At 37.0% G+C, this 13,665-nt stretch overlaps 2 protein-coding genes across 6 annotated transcripts in view; one reads left to right on the top strand and one right to left on the bottom strand.

The window, feature by feature from the left end:
• The window catches only part of IKZF3 (IKAROS family zinc finger 3), an 81,636-nt gene extending 76,048 nt beyond the window's left edge, over positions 1 to 5,588 (bottom strand). The window contains exon 1 of one of the 3 annotated variants that reach the window (XM_072938782.1): positions 5,402 to 5,588. Coding sequence is in view for 2 of the 3 variants with exons in the window: in XM_006214256.4 (XP_006214318.1) it covers positions 1,817 to 1,823 (7 nt within the window). In the remaining variant the exon portion in view is untranslated. Of the gene's footprint in view, positions 1 to 1,816; positions 2,055 to 5,401 lie in introns of those variants that run through there. The other 2 variants (XM_006214256.4, XM_072938781.1) reach the window with 2 other exon arrangements.
• A 130-nt stretch (positions 5,589 to 5,718) lies between these two features.
• Positions 5,719 to 12,096, top strand: ZPBP2 (zona pellucida binding protein 2). 3 transcript variants are annotated; one of them, XM_072938779.1, is made up of 8 exons: positions 5,719 to 5,951; positions 6,088 to 6,153; positions 7,334 to 7,459; positions 8,125 to 8,286; positions 8,922 to 9,140; positions 9,963 to 10,045; positions 10,892 to 11,042; positions 11,645 to 12,096. In XM_072938779.1, exons 1-8 carry the CDS (start codon positions 5,903 to 5,905, stop codon positions 11,737 to 11,739), a joined length of 951 nt encoding a protein of 316 aa, XP_072794880.1. In that variant the 5' UTR covers positions 5,719 to 5,902; the 3' UTR covers positions 11,740 to 12,096. The 3 variants fall into 3 exon arrangements, with proteins under 3 accessions (XP_072794880.1, XP_006214324.1, XP_006214325.1); XM_006214262.3 differs by having other exon boundaries at positions 5,720 to 5,951; positions 10,892 to 11,072; XM_006214263.3 differs by lacking the exon at positions 8,922 to 9,140 and having other exon boundaries at positions 5,721 to 5,951; positions 10,892 to 11,072.
• The last annotated feature ends 1,569 nt before the right edge of the window (positions 12,097 to 13,665 follow it).

The following is a 13,665-nucleotide window of genomic DNA, read 5'->3' as shown; positions in this document are numbered from 1 at the left end:
TTAATTTTATTTTTTGATTTAAGTTTTGAAGTTTTTGCATTAAGCATACCATATAACATCTATCTCTATGGACCTATGACTATAATCTACTCATCTAAACTCACAACTTATCATTGATCCATATTCTATATTCTCTTTCTATTTATAGTCTATACATTCCAAATCAAATTCTACGTAAGTTTTCACTCCTTTTTTATTCAGACATATCTCAAAGTCTTTGTTAGGGTTTTAATAGACTAAATTATGCTATTTAGTTAATAATTGAATTCAGAAGTATTAACATTTACAGAGAAATATTCCGATCTCCACTGTCTTATATTATTCTATATGTTATTCTTGAGAAGTGAAACACTTAAGACTAGGAAAAATAGCATGAGGGTACTGATTAACAAAAATAAATTCAGCAATTCATCTCAGTAATTATTACACTCATTATGTAACAATTAAAGAATTAGAATTTTTTAAATTATTTTTTTCATACTGTACAGCAACCTAATTTTTTCCCCTGTTTTTGGCCAATGAAACCATCACTTGTTAAAAATTACACATTATATACTACTTTTCAAATACTCAAAGTGCAAATTTTTTAGAGTTATTTTTAAACCCTAACAATTTTTTCTAATTGAAAGCCTAAAGAGTTTTTCATAAAAGAAAATACCTGAGGCATTATTCAATAATGGTCATTTTAAATTTTCTACATCCATACTAACTACATACTGTTCATTGACTTATCATCACTTGGCATTTTACTTAGAGAAAAAAATGTTTATGAGGGCCAAATCAATTTTAAAAATTGTAAATACACCCAAGTACAAAGTAAGGACTTAGGACCACAGTTCTGCACTCAACTATGTTATGAAATAAAATTTATCTTGTGTCCCAAAGTATTCAATCAAATTTAGTAACTTCATATACTCTAGACCTAAAGCCGCCAAAAGTCAAGGTTCATTGGCAATAAGAGAGCCTTCTAGTATGATGAAGAAAATATCCAGTATATTCATAATATTTATCAAAGTAACATTTTAATTAGGTGTCAGGATTTCATTTATTAATAGAATGAATACATTTCTCACAAATTCTGATTTTCTGTCACCACCTCTCCCAACCTGAGATGCATATGCCATTTTCAAGGTTTTAGAAACACTTGTTGAAAAGACTATAGAAAAGTTTACAATAGTAGTATGAAATTTTAGTTATCCCAAGAAAGTACACACTGAAAACTCTGAAAAGCGAGGATAGTTTTACGACTTTCAAAATTAATTTAAATGAAACTCAGCGTGAGCCTGATTTTTGCTTTGAGTAAATAAGTTATCATTAGAAGATCGAGTCCCAAGGGAACCACAAGTGCCAACGCTTTACAATTTAGCTTCCCAGATAACAGCATTTACCCTTAGAAGAAAAAACAGTCACCTTTCATTCTAAACAAATCACTCAAATTAGCCTAATTCCAAGGGACACCGAGGCCGCGGACGAAAAAAACCATCCAAAAGGATTACTTATTCCAACTCAGATTTGCTGCCATTTCAGGGACACCCCATAAGTACTCTTCCTCTGCAGACTTAGACTTGACCCTTGACAACCCCTAAGAAATAAAACTGCGGAGAAGTTATCACTTTCCAAAGTTAGGTGGGGGGTGGGGAGCAAATGAGAGATGTACAAGAACCGACACGCTTTGCCCTCTGAAATGCCTCATATTTACTTTTGACAAAAGAAATAAATAGAAGTAAAACCGAGATTCAGAAGGAACTCTCTCTGCTGCGTGCACCGGCTGAACATTTCAAAGACCCCTCAGAAAAGAAGCGGGCTGGAGGCTCACCTTCCATCTCGCCGCCGGGCTGGGCTGGGCTAGGCTGGGCTGGAGCTGCAGCTCTGACTACCCGGCCGCTCCACGTGCTCCTGCCGTCGCCGGGACGCAGCGCGCAGCTGGCGGGAGATTCCCAGCGCGGGGAGTCCCCGGGATCCGGCCGCGCGTCGGCGCAGATTGAAAGGGGCAGGAGCCGGCGACCGGCTAGTGCGCGGGGTTACAGCGGCGCTGGCTGGCGGCGGCTTTAAAGGACGCTCGCTGCCGAGCGCCCGAGGTACCGCACTTCCAGCCCCCGTTTGAATGTCAAAGCCGAAAACCTCGATAGGATAGAAATGGCGCGACAGTAAACTGTCTCAAAATGTTTTTCTTTAAAGGATAATGGATGCGGGAGTGATATCACATGCCGGGAGGGGGGATCTGGATTGCTTTCTTGCAAGTTTAAGTTCAAAGATGTTTGCCTTAAATTGAACAAAATCTGGAATTTGGGGTCTAAATTTGGGGATGACAGCCATGAATACAATCATTGAGAACGCACTTCAGTCGCTGTATTATGTTTTTCTTCCTCAGTTTTTCATTTCACATAATAAAAGTTCTTGGTCCAAGTTTTCAGAATGTTCTGATGGTTCAAAAGCATTTTGGCACTTTTATCGGCTCAACTTTTTCATTTTTGGAAGCAGTCCTCTCACTTTTGTTTTCCCTTCTGGGAACTGCTTGGTTCATTTGCCACCACTCACAAAACGCTACACACTGTTACTTATGTGTGTTTATTTTCTACTATCCTGCCTTCTTCCAAATAGGATCTGAGATAGCTTACAAAAATACATGTATAATGTTATACATGGGCTAAAGCAAAGGGGGACACAATAAGATAGTAAAATTAACCCAAAGATATTTGTGCACAAAGACGTACCAGTCAACATCTTGTCCCAACGTCCTTCCCAATTTATAGAGGTCAAGCACACATTTGACTATAGAGAGAGGAAAGGGGACATGACCACATAATTTTTCAAAAGCAGAACTTTTCTTCATACTAAGGGACATTGTTCAGGTGAGTCCTTATAAGTTACCCAGTGTGCTGAATTGGACAAATGTGAATGATTTGCAAAAAGACCACTTTCACCCTTGTAAGAAACTTACATTGTTAGTATACACAAATATATTTGAGACTTAAGGTAGGTTTATACATCAGTAGACTATGTCAGTATAAACCCACACTTACCAGTTAAAGTATGACTGTTGTAATTTTATGAATTTTAGTTTATTTTAAATATTCAGTCTATTTTATGCCTTAGCATAGGGGATTTTATATATATATATACACATACATACATACATATATATACACACACAGTTTTTTAATGAGTTAATAACTTGTATTAGCTTTGTTTTGAGATCATGGCACAGTGATAGCAACTCTATAGCTTGTATGGGTTGGAGTCCTACAGGATAATATCAATTTCAGAGAAATACTCTAAACACGAGGTTTAATTTTAGTATTGAAAGGGGAAATTTGTTGTTTGTTAGTTTCTAAAGGCAAAAATAGCACATCAAAAGTAGCAGAAGAGGAACTGTAAAATTTCACAGGGATGGTATAAGGATGAATAGTTACTTGGTTACTGAAGAGTTGTAGAAATGTTTGTCTTCCATTACAACATTCTTTACACTTGACAGTGGAATGTGTTACTACTCTGTGAATAATTAGCTCAGAATTGAGTATTTCAGACTCAAGAGAGTTATACTTAAGGGGATAGATTACAAAGTAAATAGGTAAAATAATTTATGCAGCTACTCCACCCTCAAGGAGGTGGAGAATAAATCCCCATTCTGTAAGTGTGGGGTTCACATAGAGACTTCCTTCCAAAGAGTACAGTATGAAAAAGGGGGTGGCAAGAATAACTTTATATCAGAGAAACCAGACAAACACTACCTGAGCCAGGTAATCAAGGTAACATCAACAGTGATATAAGGCATGTTGAAAGTATGTACCTTTGATATGATGTGGTTAGAATGGCACTTTACTTCTGTAGTCTTCTCCCACAAACCCATAACCCCAGTCTAACAATGAAAAAAATGAAGAGAAATTCCAATAGAGAGGCATTTTGCATAGTATCTGACCCGTTAAGGTCAGGTCAGTGTCATCAAAACTGTCATTAACTGTCAAGGTCATCAAAATCAAGAAATATCTGAGAAACTGTCACAACCAAAAGGAGACACGATGACTAAATGTAATGCGAGATCCTGACTGGGATCTTGGAGCAGAAAAAGCTCATTAGGTAAAAACTAAGGAAATCTGAATAAAGCATGGACTTTATTTAGTAGTAAGATATCAACATTTGTTCATTAATTGTAAGAAATGTACCATAACTTAATGTTAAGATGTTACTATTTAGAAAGAGTTGATGGATACTTTGAACAAACTACTACTACTCACTTGGTAAAGTTTCTTCTCATAGGATTCAAAGTTGATCACACAGGATTTACAAGGATCAATGACTTATAACTGGAAACTAATAAGACACTTCTAAAAAATGTTTTACTTATTTATTATTGTATTATTTATTTTATTTGGGGTGGGTGACTAAGTTTATTTATTTTTAGAGGAGGTACTGAGGATTGAATCCAGGACCTCATGCATGCTAAGCATGCACTCTACAACTTGAGCTATACCTTCCCTAATAAGATACTTTTTAAATAATGTACTTTGACTAAAGTTGGAATGATAAACTTCCAGGGATTCAAAGATAATGCCTAAATTTGTCTCCATTATCCTCACTTTAAGAAGGAGACAGTTGAGACTAAATCATGAATCTAGACACAGTAACTGACATGGGTGGATCTGACTCAAAGAATCACATTTCATGGCTTATGCTAGGTAGGTAAAATTAACAGTGACTAAAAACGAAATCACTGACAAAGGTTGCTCCCGGACTATCTGAAATAGTCCAAGTACTGACTCGGCTCAAAGGAAAGAAAACTGAAAACTCTTGATCTCACCCCCAAATAATCATTCTGCACCCTGTCTGAACCTTGGGCTCTTTACCCACCAGCCTACTCAAAACCACCACTGAGGGTGTCCCGCTGCTAAGAAACAGACAACACACAAGGCTTTCCAGGCCACTAAACTAGTAGCCAAGAAGGAACCATGAAAGACACTGGCATGGTCTCTTTGGGAGCTCACCGATCCTGACTTACCATCCCACCCACCGGAAAAGCAGATTTGGGGATCTTGCCATTCAATAGGGTCCGTTTCTTAAAAACAGGCTTACTTCACATCCCTAGATAAATTTGCATGTGGGGTCTCTCAACGTCGTCTGATAACTGAAGTTGAAAATGAAGATGAAATGTTCCTCTAGAGTGGGAAGGCCTGGAGATGCCTTGTTGGCACCCTAGTGGTTCTTCGGGCTCTTTGCTTTGTGGGTAGAAGAATACAGATCGGTAAAAACTGGGTGTAAGGATTTGAAAAAGACTGTGCACAGTTTCAGAGTTCATGAGAAGAAAGGCATAGGAAATTCCCACCAGGGGCTCTCTGTTTCCGGTGAAGTGGAAATTCTCACAAGCTTCTCCCTCCTGAGGTCCTAATGAAATCGCATCCCCTACCTGCCCTATCCCATTGGGAGGACGGTGTTCCTCTTGTCGATCTCTTCAGCTCCTAGACTAAGAAGGTGACCGAGACGCGAAGCCTTGGGTTCTTTTACTCCTTTCTTCTCTCACAGACCTCTCAGAAAACTAAGCCGAAGAGCGCGCGGGGAAATGGCCACAGACGGGAGACACGAAGCACCAGCACGACGGCGGCCGCGTGCGAGCGAGGGGGTGGGGCGCTCGCCTCCCGCGCACCAGCCCAGGGCCCGGCCCTCTGGCCTCGCCCCGCCCCGGCCCCGCCCACGCGCCCTGCGCCCGGCCCGGGCGCGCGAGGCCCCCGAGCACGCACGCGCTCTCTTGCGCGTCGGCTCTCGCGGTAGCGAAGGACGGATAACGGGGCTGACCACTGGCGGTTTGCTCCGCTGTGCGGAGGAGAGATGGGGAGGCGTTGTGCCGGGGCTGAGGTAGAAAGGAGCCCGCCCCATCGACGCCTCCTGCGACACTAACCCCTGAACCGTGATGCGAGCGTGGGTCCTTCTCTCCGCGGTGCTTTGGTACTTCGCAGGAGGTGGGGCTCCTCCCGCCCTGCCCCTAGGCCTCTCCCCTCGTCCCCATCCTGCCTCCTCTGCTTCGCCCCGCCCTGCCCTAGTCTGAGCCCTGGCTCCTCTTCTACGTAAAAAGTCAGTGGTTTCTTTCCTCCGCAGTTGGATGGCAGCGTTCTTCCATAATCACTAAGGAAGGCTTCGTTTATGGCAAAGTGGGACGCCCAGGTAATAAGGACCTCTTCACTCGCAGTGTATCCGAAGAGCCGGGGGTGCCGTGTTTCTGCTAAGGTTCTTCCCGCGGAGGGAGATGGAGCGAACGTTTATTGAACGCCTGCCGTGTGCTTGGCACTTCTCGATGGTTACATCGTTTCATCTTTAGAGCGACGCTACTGCACCTCAGTTGTATCTCCTTGCCGAAAGCCGCACAGCTTGTAAGGAGCTAGGATTCAATCCACACCTCTTTCTCTGACACCACTTCTCTTCTAGGTGTCCCTGTTGCTTAGCAAAGTGCGAGGCCCACGCAGAGGAGTGCTTTCTGGGGCTGGAAGTCCCTCTGTTTGGAATGCCCTTAGCCCTTCCCTTACTAACCAGAAATCCTACACATCCTTTACGGCTCAGCTCTAATGTGAGTTGTCACTGTGTTGAAACTTTCTCACACTCCCCAAGGAAAATTGGTTACTAAGGCTAACTTTAGGTAACTTTAGGCCAGTTCATAGCATTTGTCAGGTTTGGAATCTCTCCGTGTTTGGAAGGAGACACTCCACTTCCCTGCCACCACCAAATTGTAGGATGGTGTCTTCTTTATGTTCAGAGCCTGGCGTTCAGTAGGCTTTAAAACTGGTATCTTATGGGCCTGTGTTGTTTCCAAACACATTATTTCTGCTTCCATCAAATCCGAAGCAGAATAAGTTACTGCCGAAAATCTTCCTTGTATGCCCCACATCGGCTTAATTATTGTTCCTAACAGAGGACATTTATAGTTAAATATCAGGTTTGCCTAGGGGATGACAATGATCATCTTTAAAATAGTTTCGCAACCAAAAAGATCCTTTTCTGATCTTTGAAATGATTCCACTAACCTCAAAAGTTTTTATTTCTGAAGGTTCTGAATCTGTGCGTTAAAACCAACTTGTAAATGTGTTACGTACTTTTTCATAAATAACACAATAATATCACAGAAAGGAGAAAAAAATTGACTCCCTAGCAGTCCAGAGTTTTAAAAATCTACTAGGAGAAGCAAAAAGGACTTCAGCATTCTAAGTGTTATAATTATATGCTGATTTTTAAGATAGTGAACTCCAAAAAGAACTAATCAAAGCAACTTTGGGACAAAATGGTAGGAAGTGTATTTCTTAATTTAATTTTGCTATATAATGTAGTTATATATTGTTGTATTTTGTCACAGTGAAATTATATGTAGAATTACATCACAATAGCCCAGTCCTTCTCTGTACTGATTTTAAACGTGCTCAAAAGGAAACAGTGGACCCCACCTATTTATGGATTGGGCCTAATGAAAAACCATTAACAGGTAAATCATTTGATTTTAATATCTCCTTTTTTAAATGACTTAAACACTTTTTAAAGAAATGCACTGTCACTTATTGGAATAAACAAATTGAAGTTTAATTTTAACTGCAGTTTCACTTACTCCATAGTTAAATCATATTTATATTATGGTCTTACTTTCTCCTTATGCAAAAACTAAAGCAGTACTTTTTGTACGTTAGTCCCCAGAGCTGTATTAGTTCAGAAGTTTTTATAAAACCTAAAATTTATCCTTGTGATAAATGTGATAAAAGCACCTGCGGTAGGAGAGGAGGTAATTAATATATAATTTGTCATGGTTAGAAGGGTTTCTTGGAATAGAAGCATTATTACTTCCTGTCTTAGGTGAAAAAATTGCATAGTGTCACAAAGCAGTGTAATCTCCCTTACTGAATTACTGGCATAAATCCATCAAAATTAGATGCCAAGAAATAAATTAAAGAAAACCAAAATATATTTCAAAAGTGTACTTATCTCCTGTAGTTTTCGATTGAGCAATACCACAGAATTAAGATTTAGTTGAAATCATGAAGTTAAAATAGCCCATTAATTTTTAATTTTTTGTATTTATTTGTAACCCCAAGTTTACTAAATAATGTGTGAATTGTTACATGTTAAATAACCAAGTAATTTACTACTTCTGTTTAGGAACTAGTAGAATAAATATAACTAAAACAGGAAAGCTGCTGGTAAAAGACTTTCTGGAGCCTTTGTCCGGACTTTACACATGCACTCTTTCTTATAAGATTGTCAAAGCAGAAACCCAAGAAGAAAAGACAGTAAAGCAGAGATACGACTTTATGCTTTTTGGTAAGAATACAGGCGCAGTTTAACTTATACATTTAGTTTGGGTCAGAATTAAGTATATGGTTTCTTCATTTAGTGAAAATGAGTCTGTTATGTATAATCATTATGACTTACAGAGTTTTGGGGCTGTATTTGACTAGGAGAACTCTAAAATTGACATCAAAATAGTGTGTCCTAAATAATCCTCTTTCAGCGTCCCACTTCCCACTGTCTGCGTATGCAGGCACAATCTATTTTATCACAATATCGCCAGGTAATTTAAAAATTGATGCTCAAATCTATAAAAGCAAATTAATGATTCTTTTCACTGGACTGTGCTGATAGCAGTGACACTTCTATAAATGAAGACCCTCCCTAACAAAATCTTATTTTTTTCTTGACACTTGTAACATATATATAGCCAGCCCACAAAAGCCATATCTTCACTTGTATGAAGTAGATAATATATTAGATGAAAATAACCTTTTTTCATTAAAGTTACTAGTTTTTTATCTTTTTGTGAGGACAAACTGTTAAAATATTTTATTAGATAAAGTAAGTTTCTGTGCTGGTTTGCAAGATAGTGGGATTTAATATTACCTGTTATTTGAAAAGTAATGCTAGGCATGATTGTTTTTTATTCTTATCTTTTTTTAAAGCCTATCGGGAACCTGATTATGCATATCAGATAGCTGTACGTTTTACCACAAAATCTTGTGTAGGAAAATATAATGATCTGCTTTTTAAAGTGCTGAAGAAAATCTTGAATAATTTAATTTCTGATTTGTCATGCCATATCATAGAACCATCATATAAATGCCATTTTGTTAAAATTCCAAAACATGGCCTCACTCATGAGCTGTTTATAGCCTTTCAAGGTAAAATTTTTTTCATGTTTCTTTAATTTTATGAGTTTAAATCTTGATTACAGAATTAATTACCATATTAATATAAGATAGCTTACAAATAGTAGGCCTTAAATGTTTGTTAAGAACTAAAGTGTACGGTTGGTCTTAGCCTGGTTGTGATTTTAAAAATTAACACATTAATTATTTACCTTCATGTTTACCTATGATATTTGTTGCTTTTTAGAAGTGAATTTCATTTTATAAATATGGCCTTTAAGCAGCTAATATTTAACTTATAACTTCTTATAGAATTTTAAATTGTATTTTTGAGAACTTAGCAAAAGGGAGAAACCAAACTAAATTTATTTCTATTTATTTAATTTATTTTTTTAATGAAGTATAGTCAATTTACAATGTGTTGATTTCTGGTATACAGCATAGTGATTCATTTATATATATATATAAAGATGTTTTGTTTTGGAATAGGATATCTGCAATATTATATAGCTCCCCAGGTTAATATTATATATAATATATACACACACACATACACTTTTCATATTCTTGTTCATTATGGGCCATTACAAGGCACTGAATATAGTTCCCTGTGCTATATACAGTAGGACCTTATATCTATTCACTCTAAAGCCTTGTAGTTACCTCCATTAGCCCCCAGATGGAGTGAAATCATAATGTATAAATGATTCAAATTGTGAACCTTTCCTTTATTACTAGAATGACACAGATTAAACACATGCACACATGCATACTGAATTCAGCATTTGGAGCTTTACTGGAATGTTTGTAACTTCTTAGAATCCTTTTGTGAAGATGTTGTTTTTCCCCCTCCAGTTAATCCTTTTGCACCGAGGTGGAAAGGTACATGCAATGAATCTGTTGACTGTGAAGATACCACTAATCATAATATCCTCCAGGTAAGAATTTCAGTGTAAGGGGAAAGTATTTGAATAGTCAGTAAAGCTATTTAAAAACTTAAAATATGAAGTCTTACTGATTTTTGGCTTCATTTCAGTTTTATAAACAGATTCTGAGCATCTTGGCTCTTCTGAAGATGTTTTGTTTTGGAATAGGTTATCTGGTTAATATGATGTATTTTCCCTATGACAGAAGGATGGTTCACTGGTCTTTGTTCTCCAAATGGTAACTAAGCAGCAGCTTGAAGAACAACCTTACAATCATGTCATCCCAGGCTAAGCCAGTAGTTCTTCCAGAATTGTATCTGTACTGATGATAATACCTGCTCTCTCCTTTACCTCCTCAGAGGCTAAGGACATAGTCTAAAAATTTCCTTCACTTTCCTAGTCTAGTCCCTGAGCCTACACCCATAATATTATGCATGGTTTATGGGAATCATTTAGTTATTACTAGTTAATTATTTAAACTTTATGCTCAAAAGATAAAATTTACATCATTCGTCTGTAATGCTGATTAGAGAAAAGTTTTGGTTTCCTTGGCTCTTTGGAATTAGAAGTAAGGAACTCCCAGTTATCTACATATGGAATAGACATGCTGCAAATATTTCAAAACAAGTGTTTTTAACCTCAATTTAAGTTTTCTTAACCTTTGTACATATAAATTGACAATAATTGATAAAGTCTAGGCTAGACTAATTTTTAATATTAACACACATCATTTCAGGAATTCTTCTGCTGTGTAAAGCATGGCATGCTTATACTGCATTTCATTGCCTCTGATACAAGAGGAGAAATTTGGTCCACAGTTTAGTAATTGTACTTCTCTCTGGTATTTTTCAATCTTAGGCAAGAAATCGAATAGAAGAATTTTTCCGGCGCCAAGCATATATTTTCAAGCATGACTTTAAGAAAACTCTACCAGCTATGCATTTTGTGGACCACAGTTTTCATATAATGCGTATGGATAGCTGTCGTCCAGGCTTTGGGAAAAACGAAGGTCTGCACAGCAATTGCGCTAGTTGTTGCGGTAATTATAAAATATAAATATCTAAATATTTAGGTTTTATAGTCAGAATTCACTTGGCATAACTGATTTGAATCTTTATAGCGATTCTCTTCCCAAAAAACATACTTAGTTAAAGGGAAGTAAAAATTCAAAGTCCAGATTTCTAAATATAATTATCTTCATGTATATTAATTCTGCCTAATGTAGTCTTTTGTATTACAAAACATTTCTGTGGTATTCTGGCTTAAGCTACTATACTGTGAAAGACAGCAAAATGTTCCTACCTAGAAACTGGAAATAGGAACTAGAAAATGAGAAATAGGAGCTCATAAATGGAGCACTGCAGAAGATACTGTAAAATCATGATACTAAAGGAAAAAATAGCTAAGATTCTAACTTCCTCCTACTTTTAAGATCATCAGATAACAATGTTTAAAACTCATGAATAATCTTCCATTTGTTAATTGGCTGAACATTACTCAGTGTAACATAGGTATAGGGATGGTGTGACATTGACGGCAGTTGGTATTCTTGGTATAAAATACCTCTAAGTGAAGTTATAATAATCTATTCCATTGTGTTTTCCTCTGCAGTGGTTTGTAGTCCTGGGACGTTTAGTCCTGATGTCGATGTTACATGTCAGACTTGTGTTTCCACGCGTATCTACGGAGCTAAAACTTGCCCATAAACTTCAAAAATCGCAATGTGAAGACTAAAGGTGAAAGCACTGTTCTTGCTTGTGGAGGTGGGAGACATAAGATGACTTGTTCACATCCCAGAGCGTCACAGATAGTTCCATTAAGTAAGATCAGTAAGATGATAACATTGGAAAACATACATTTTAGAAATCTTAAAAAGATAGTCGACATGGCATTTCTAAGAAGGCATTTAATCTAATATCACCAGCATGCAAAGGAAAGTGTAAGTATCAGTGGATGATTTTTAATGAAATATGTTTTGTTGTTTACAAACAGTCTGTACCTAAGACTATATAAAGGTCAAGAGTAGCAAAATATAATGTAATAAAAACTTTATACTTCCCATATGTTATTTTGTTTGATATCACTCTTGTATGATAAAAAGGCATATATATTACTCTTATAATTAGAACCAAAAAGTTATTTATTTTGGTCTCTTTGCTTTTAGATTGTTTTTAGAAAAATAGACTTTATTTTTTAGTATAGTTTTAGGTTTATAGAATAATCTAGCAGATATTACATGGAGTTCCATATACCCACTCCAGCCCATGCCCTCACGCCTTCCTAGTTTCCTCTATTATTAAAGTCTTACATTAGTGTGATACATTTGTTACAATTAATGAACCAACGTTGATATATTATCAGCTATAGCTCATAGTTTATATTAAGGTTCATTATTTGTATGGTATAGTTCTGTGAGTTTTGACAGATGCATAATGACCTGTGTCCATCCTTATGGTTTCATACAGAACAGTTTCACCACCGTTATTTTAAGCCCTTCACCTGTTCATCTCTCTCACTCATCCCAGAGCCCTTGACAACCACTAATTTTTTACTGTCTCTGTAGTTTTGCCTTTTCCAAAATGTCATATACTTGGAATTGTACAGCATATAGACTTTCCAGACTGGCTTCTTTCACTTAGCAATATATGTTTAAGGTTCCTCCTTATATCTTTGTGACTTGATAGATCTTTTTTAATTACTGGATAATATTCCATCATATGGGTATATAAAGGACATCTTGATTGCTTACAGTTTTTGGTGATTATGAATAAAGCTGATAGAAATATTTGTGTGCGGGTTTTTGTACGGACGTAAGTTTTCAGGTCAATTGCATACATACCCAGGAGCATGATTGCTAGATGTATGGTAAGATTATGTTTAGTTTTATAAGAAACTGCCAAACTGTTCCTACCTTTTTGCACTCCCACCAGCAATGGATATGTTTCTTGTTGCTCCTCATCCGCACCAAGTTTTGGTATTTACAGTTTGTTGGATTTTGGCCATTCTAATAGGTATATAGTGATATTTCATTGTTGTTTTAATTTGAAATTCCTTAGTGACATCTGATTCTGAACATCTTTTCACGTGTTTATTTGTCATCTGTATATCTTCTCTGGTGAGATGTCTGTTCAAATCTTTCTCCATTTTTTAATTGAATTGTTTATTCTTACTGTTGAGTTCTAAGAGTTCTTTGTATATTTTAGATACAAGTTCTGTATCAGATATGTGTTTTGCAAATATTTTCTCCCATTTTGTCCCCTGTCTCTTCATTCTTCTAACAATGTCTTTCACTGAAGAGAAGTTTTTAATTTTAGTAAAATCCAATTTATCAAGTTTTACTTTCATGAATCATGCTTTTGGTATCATACCTAAAAACTCATCACCAAACCCAAAGTCATCTAGATTTGCTCCTGTTATAGTCTAGCAGTTAATACAGTTTCATGTTTTACTTTTAATCTAAGATGGATTAGTTTTTGTGAAAAGTATAAGTTTTATGTCCAGATTCTTTGTTTTGCTTTTTGCATATGGATGTCCAGTTCCAGCACCGTCTGCTCAAAAGACTGTCCTACCTCCATGGAATTGCCTTTGCTCCTTTGTCAAAGATCAGTTGACTATGTTTGTGTGGGACTACG

This window comes from Vicugna pacos, chromosome 16 (genome assembly GCF_048564905.1).
Source record: "Vicugna pacos chromosome 16, VicPac4, whole genome shotgun sequence".
Classification (NCBI taxonomy): domain Eukaryota; kingdom Metazoa; phylum Chordata; class Mammalia; order Artiodactyla; family Camelidae; genus Vicugna; species Vicugna pacos.
The sequence above is the reverse complement of the archived record's forward strand: the minus strand, read 5'-3'. Positions and strand labels throughout refer to the sequence as shown.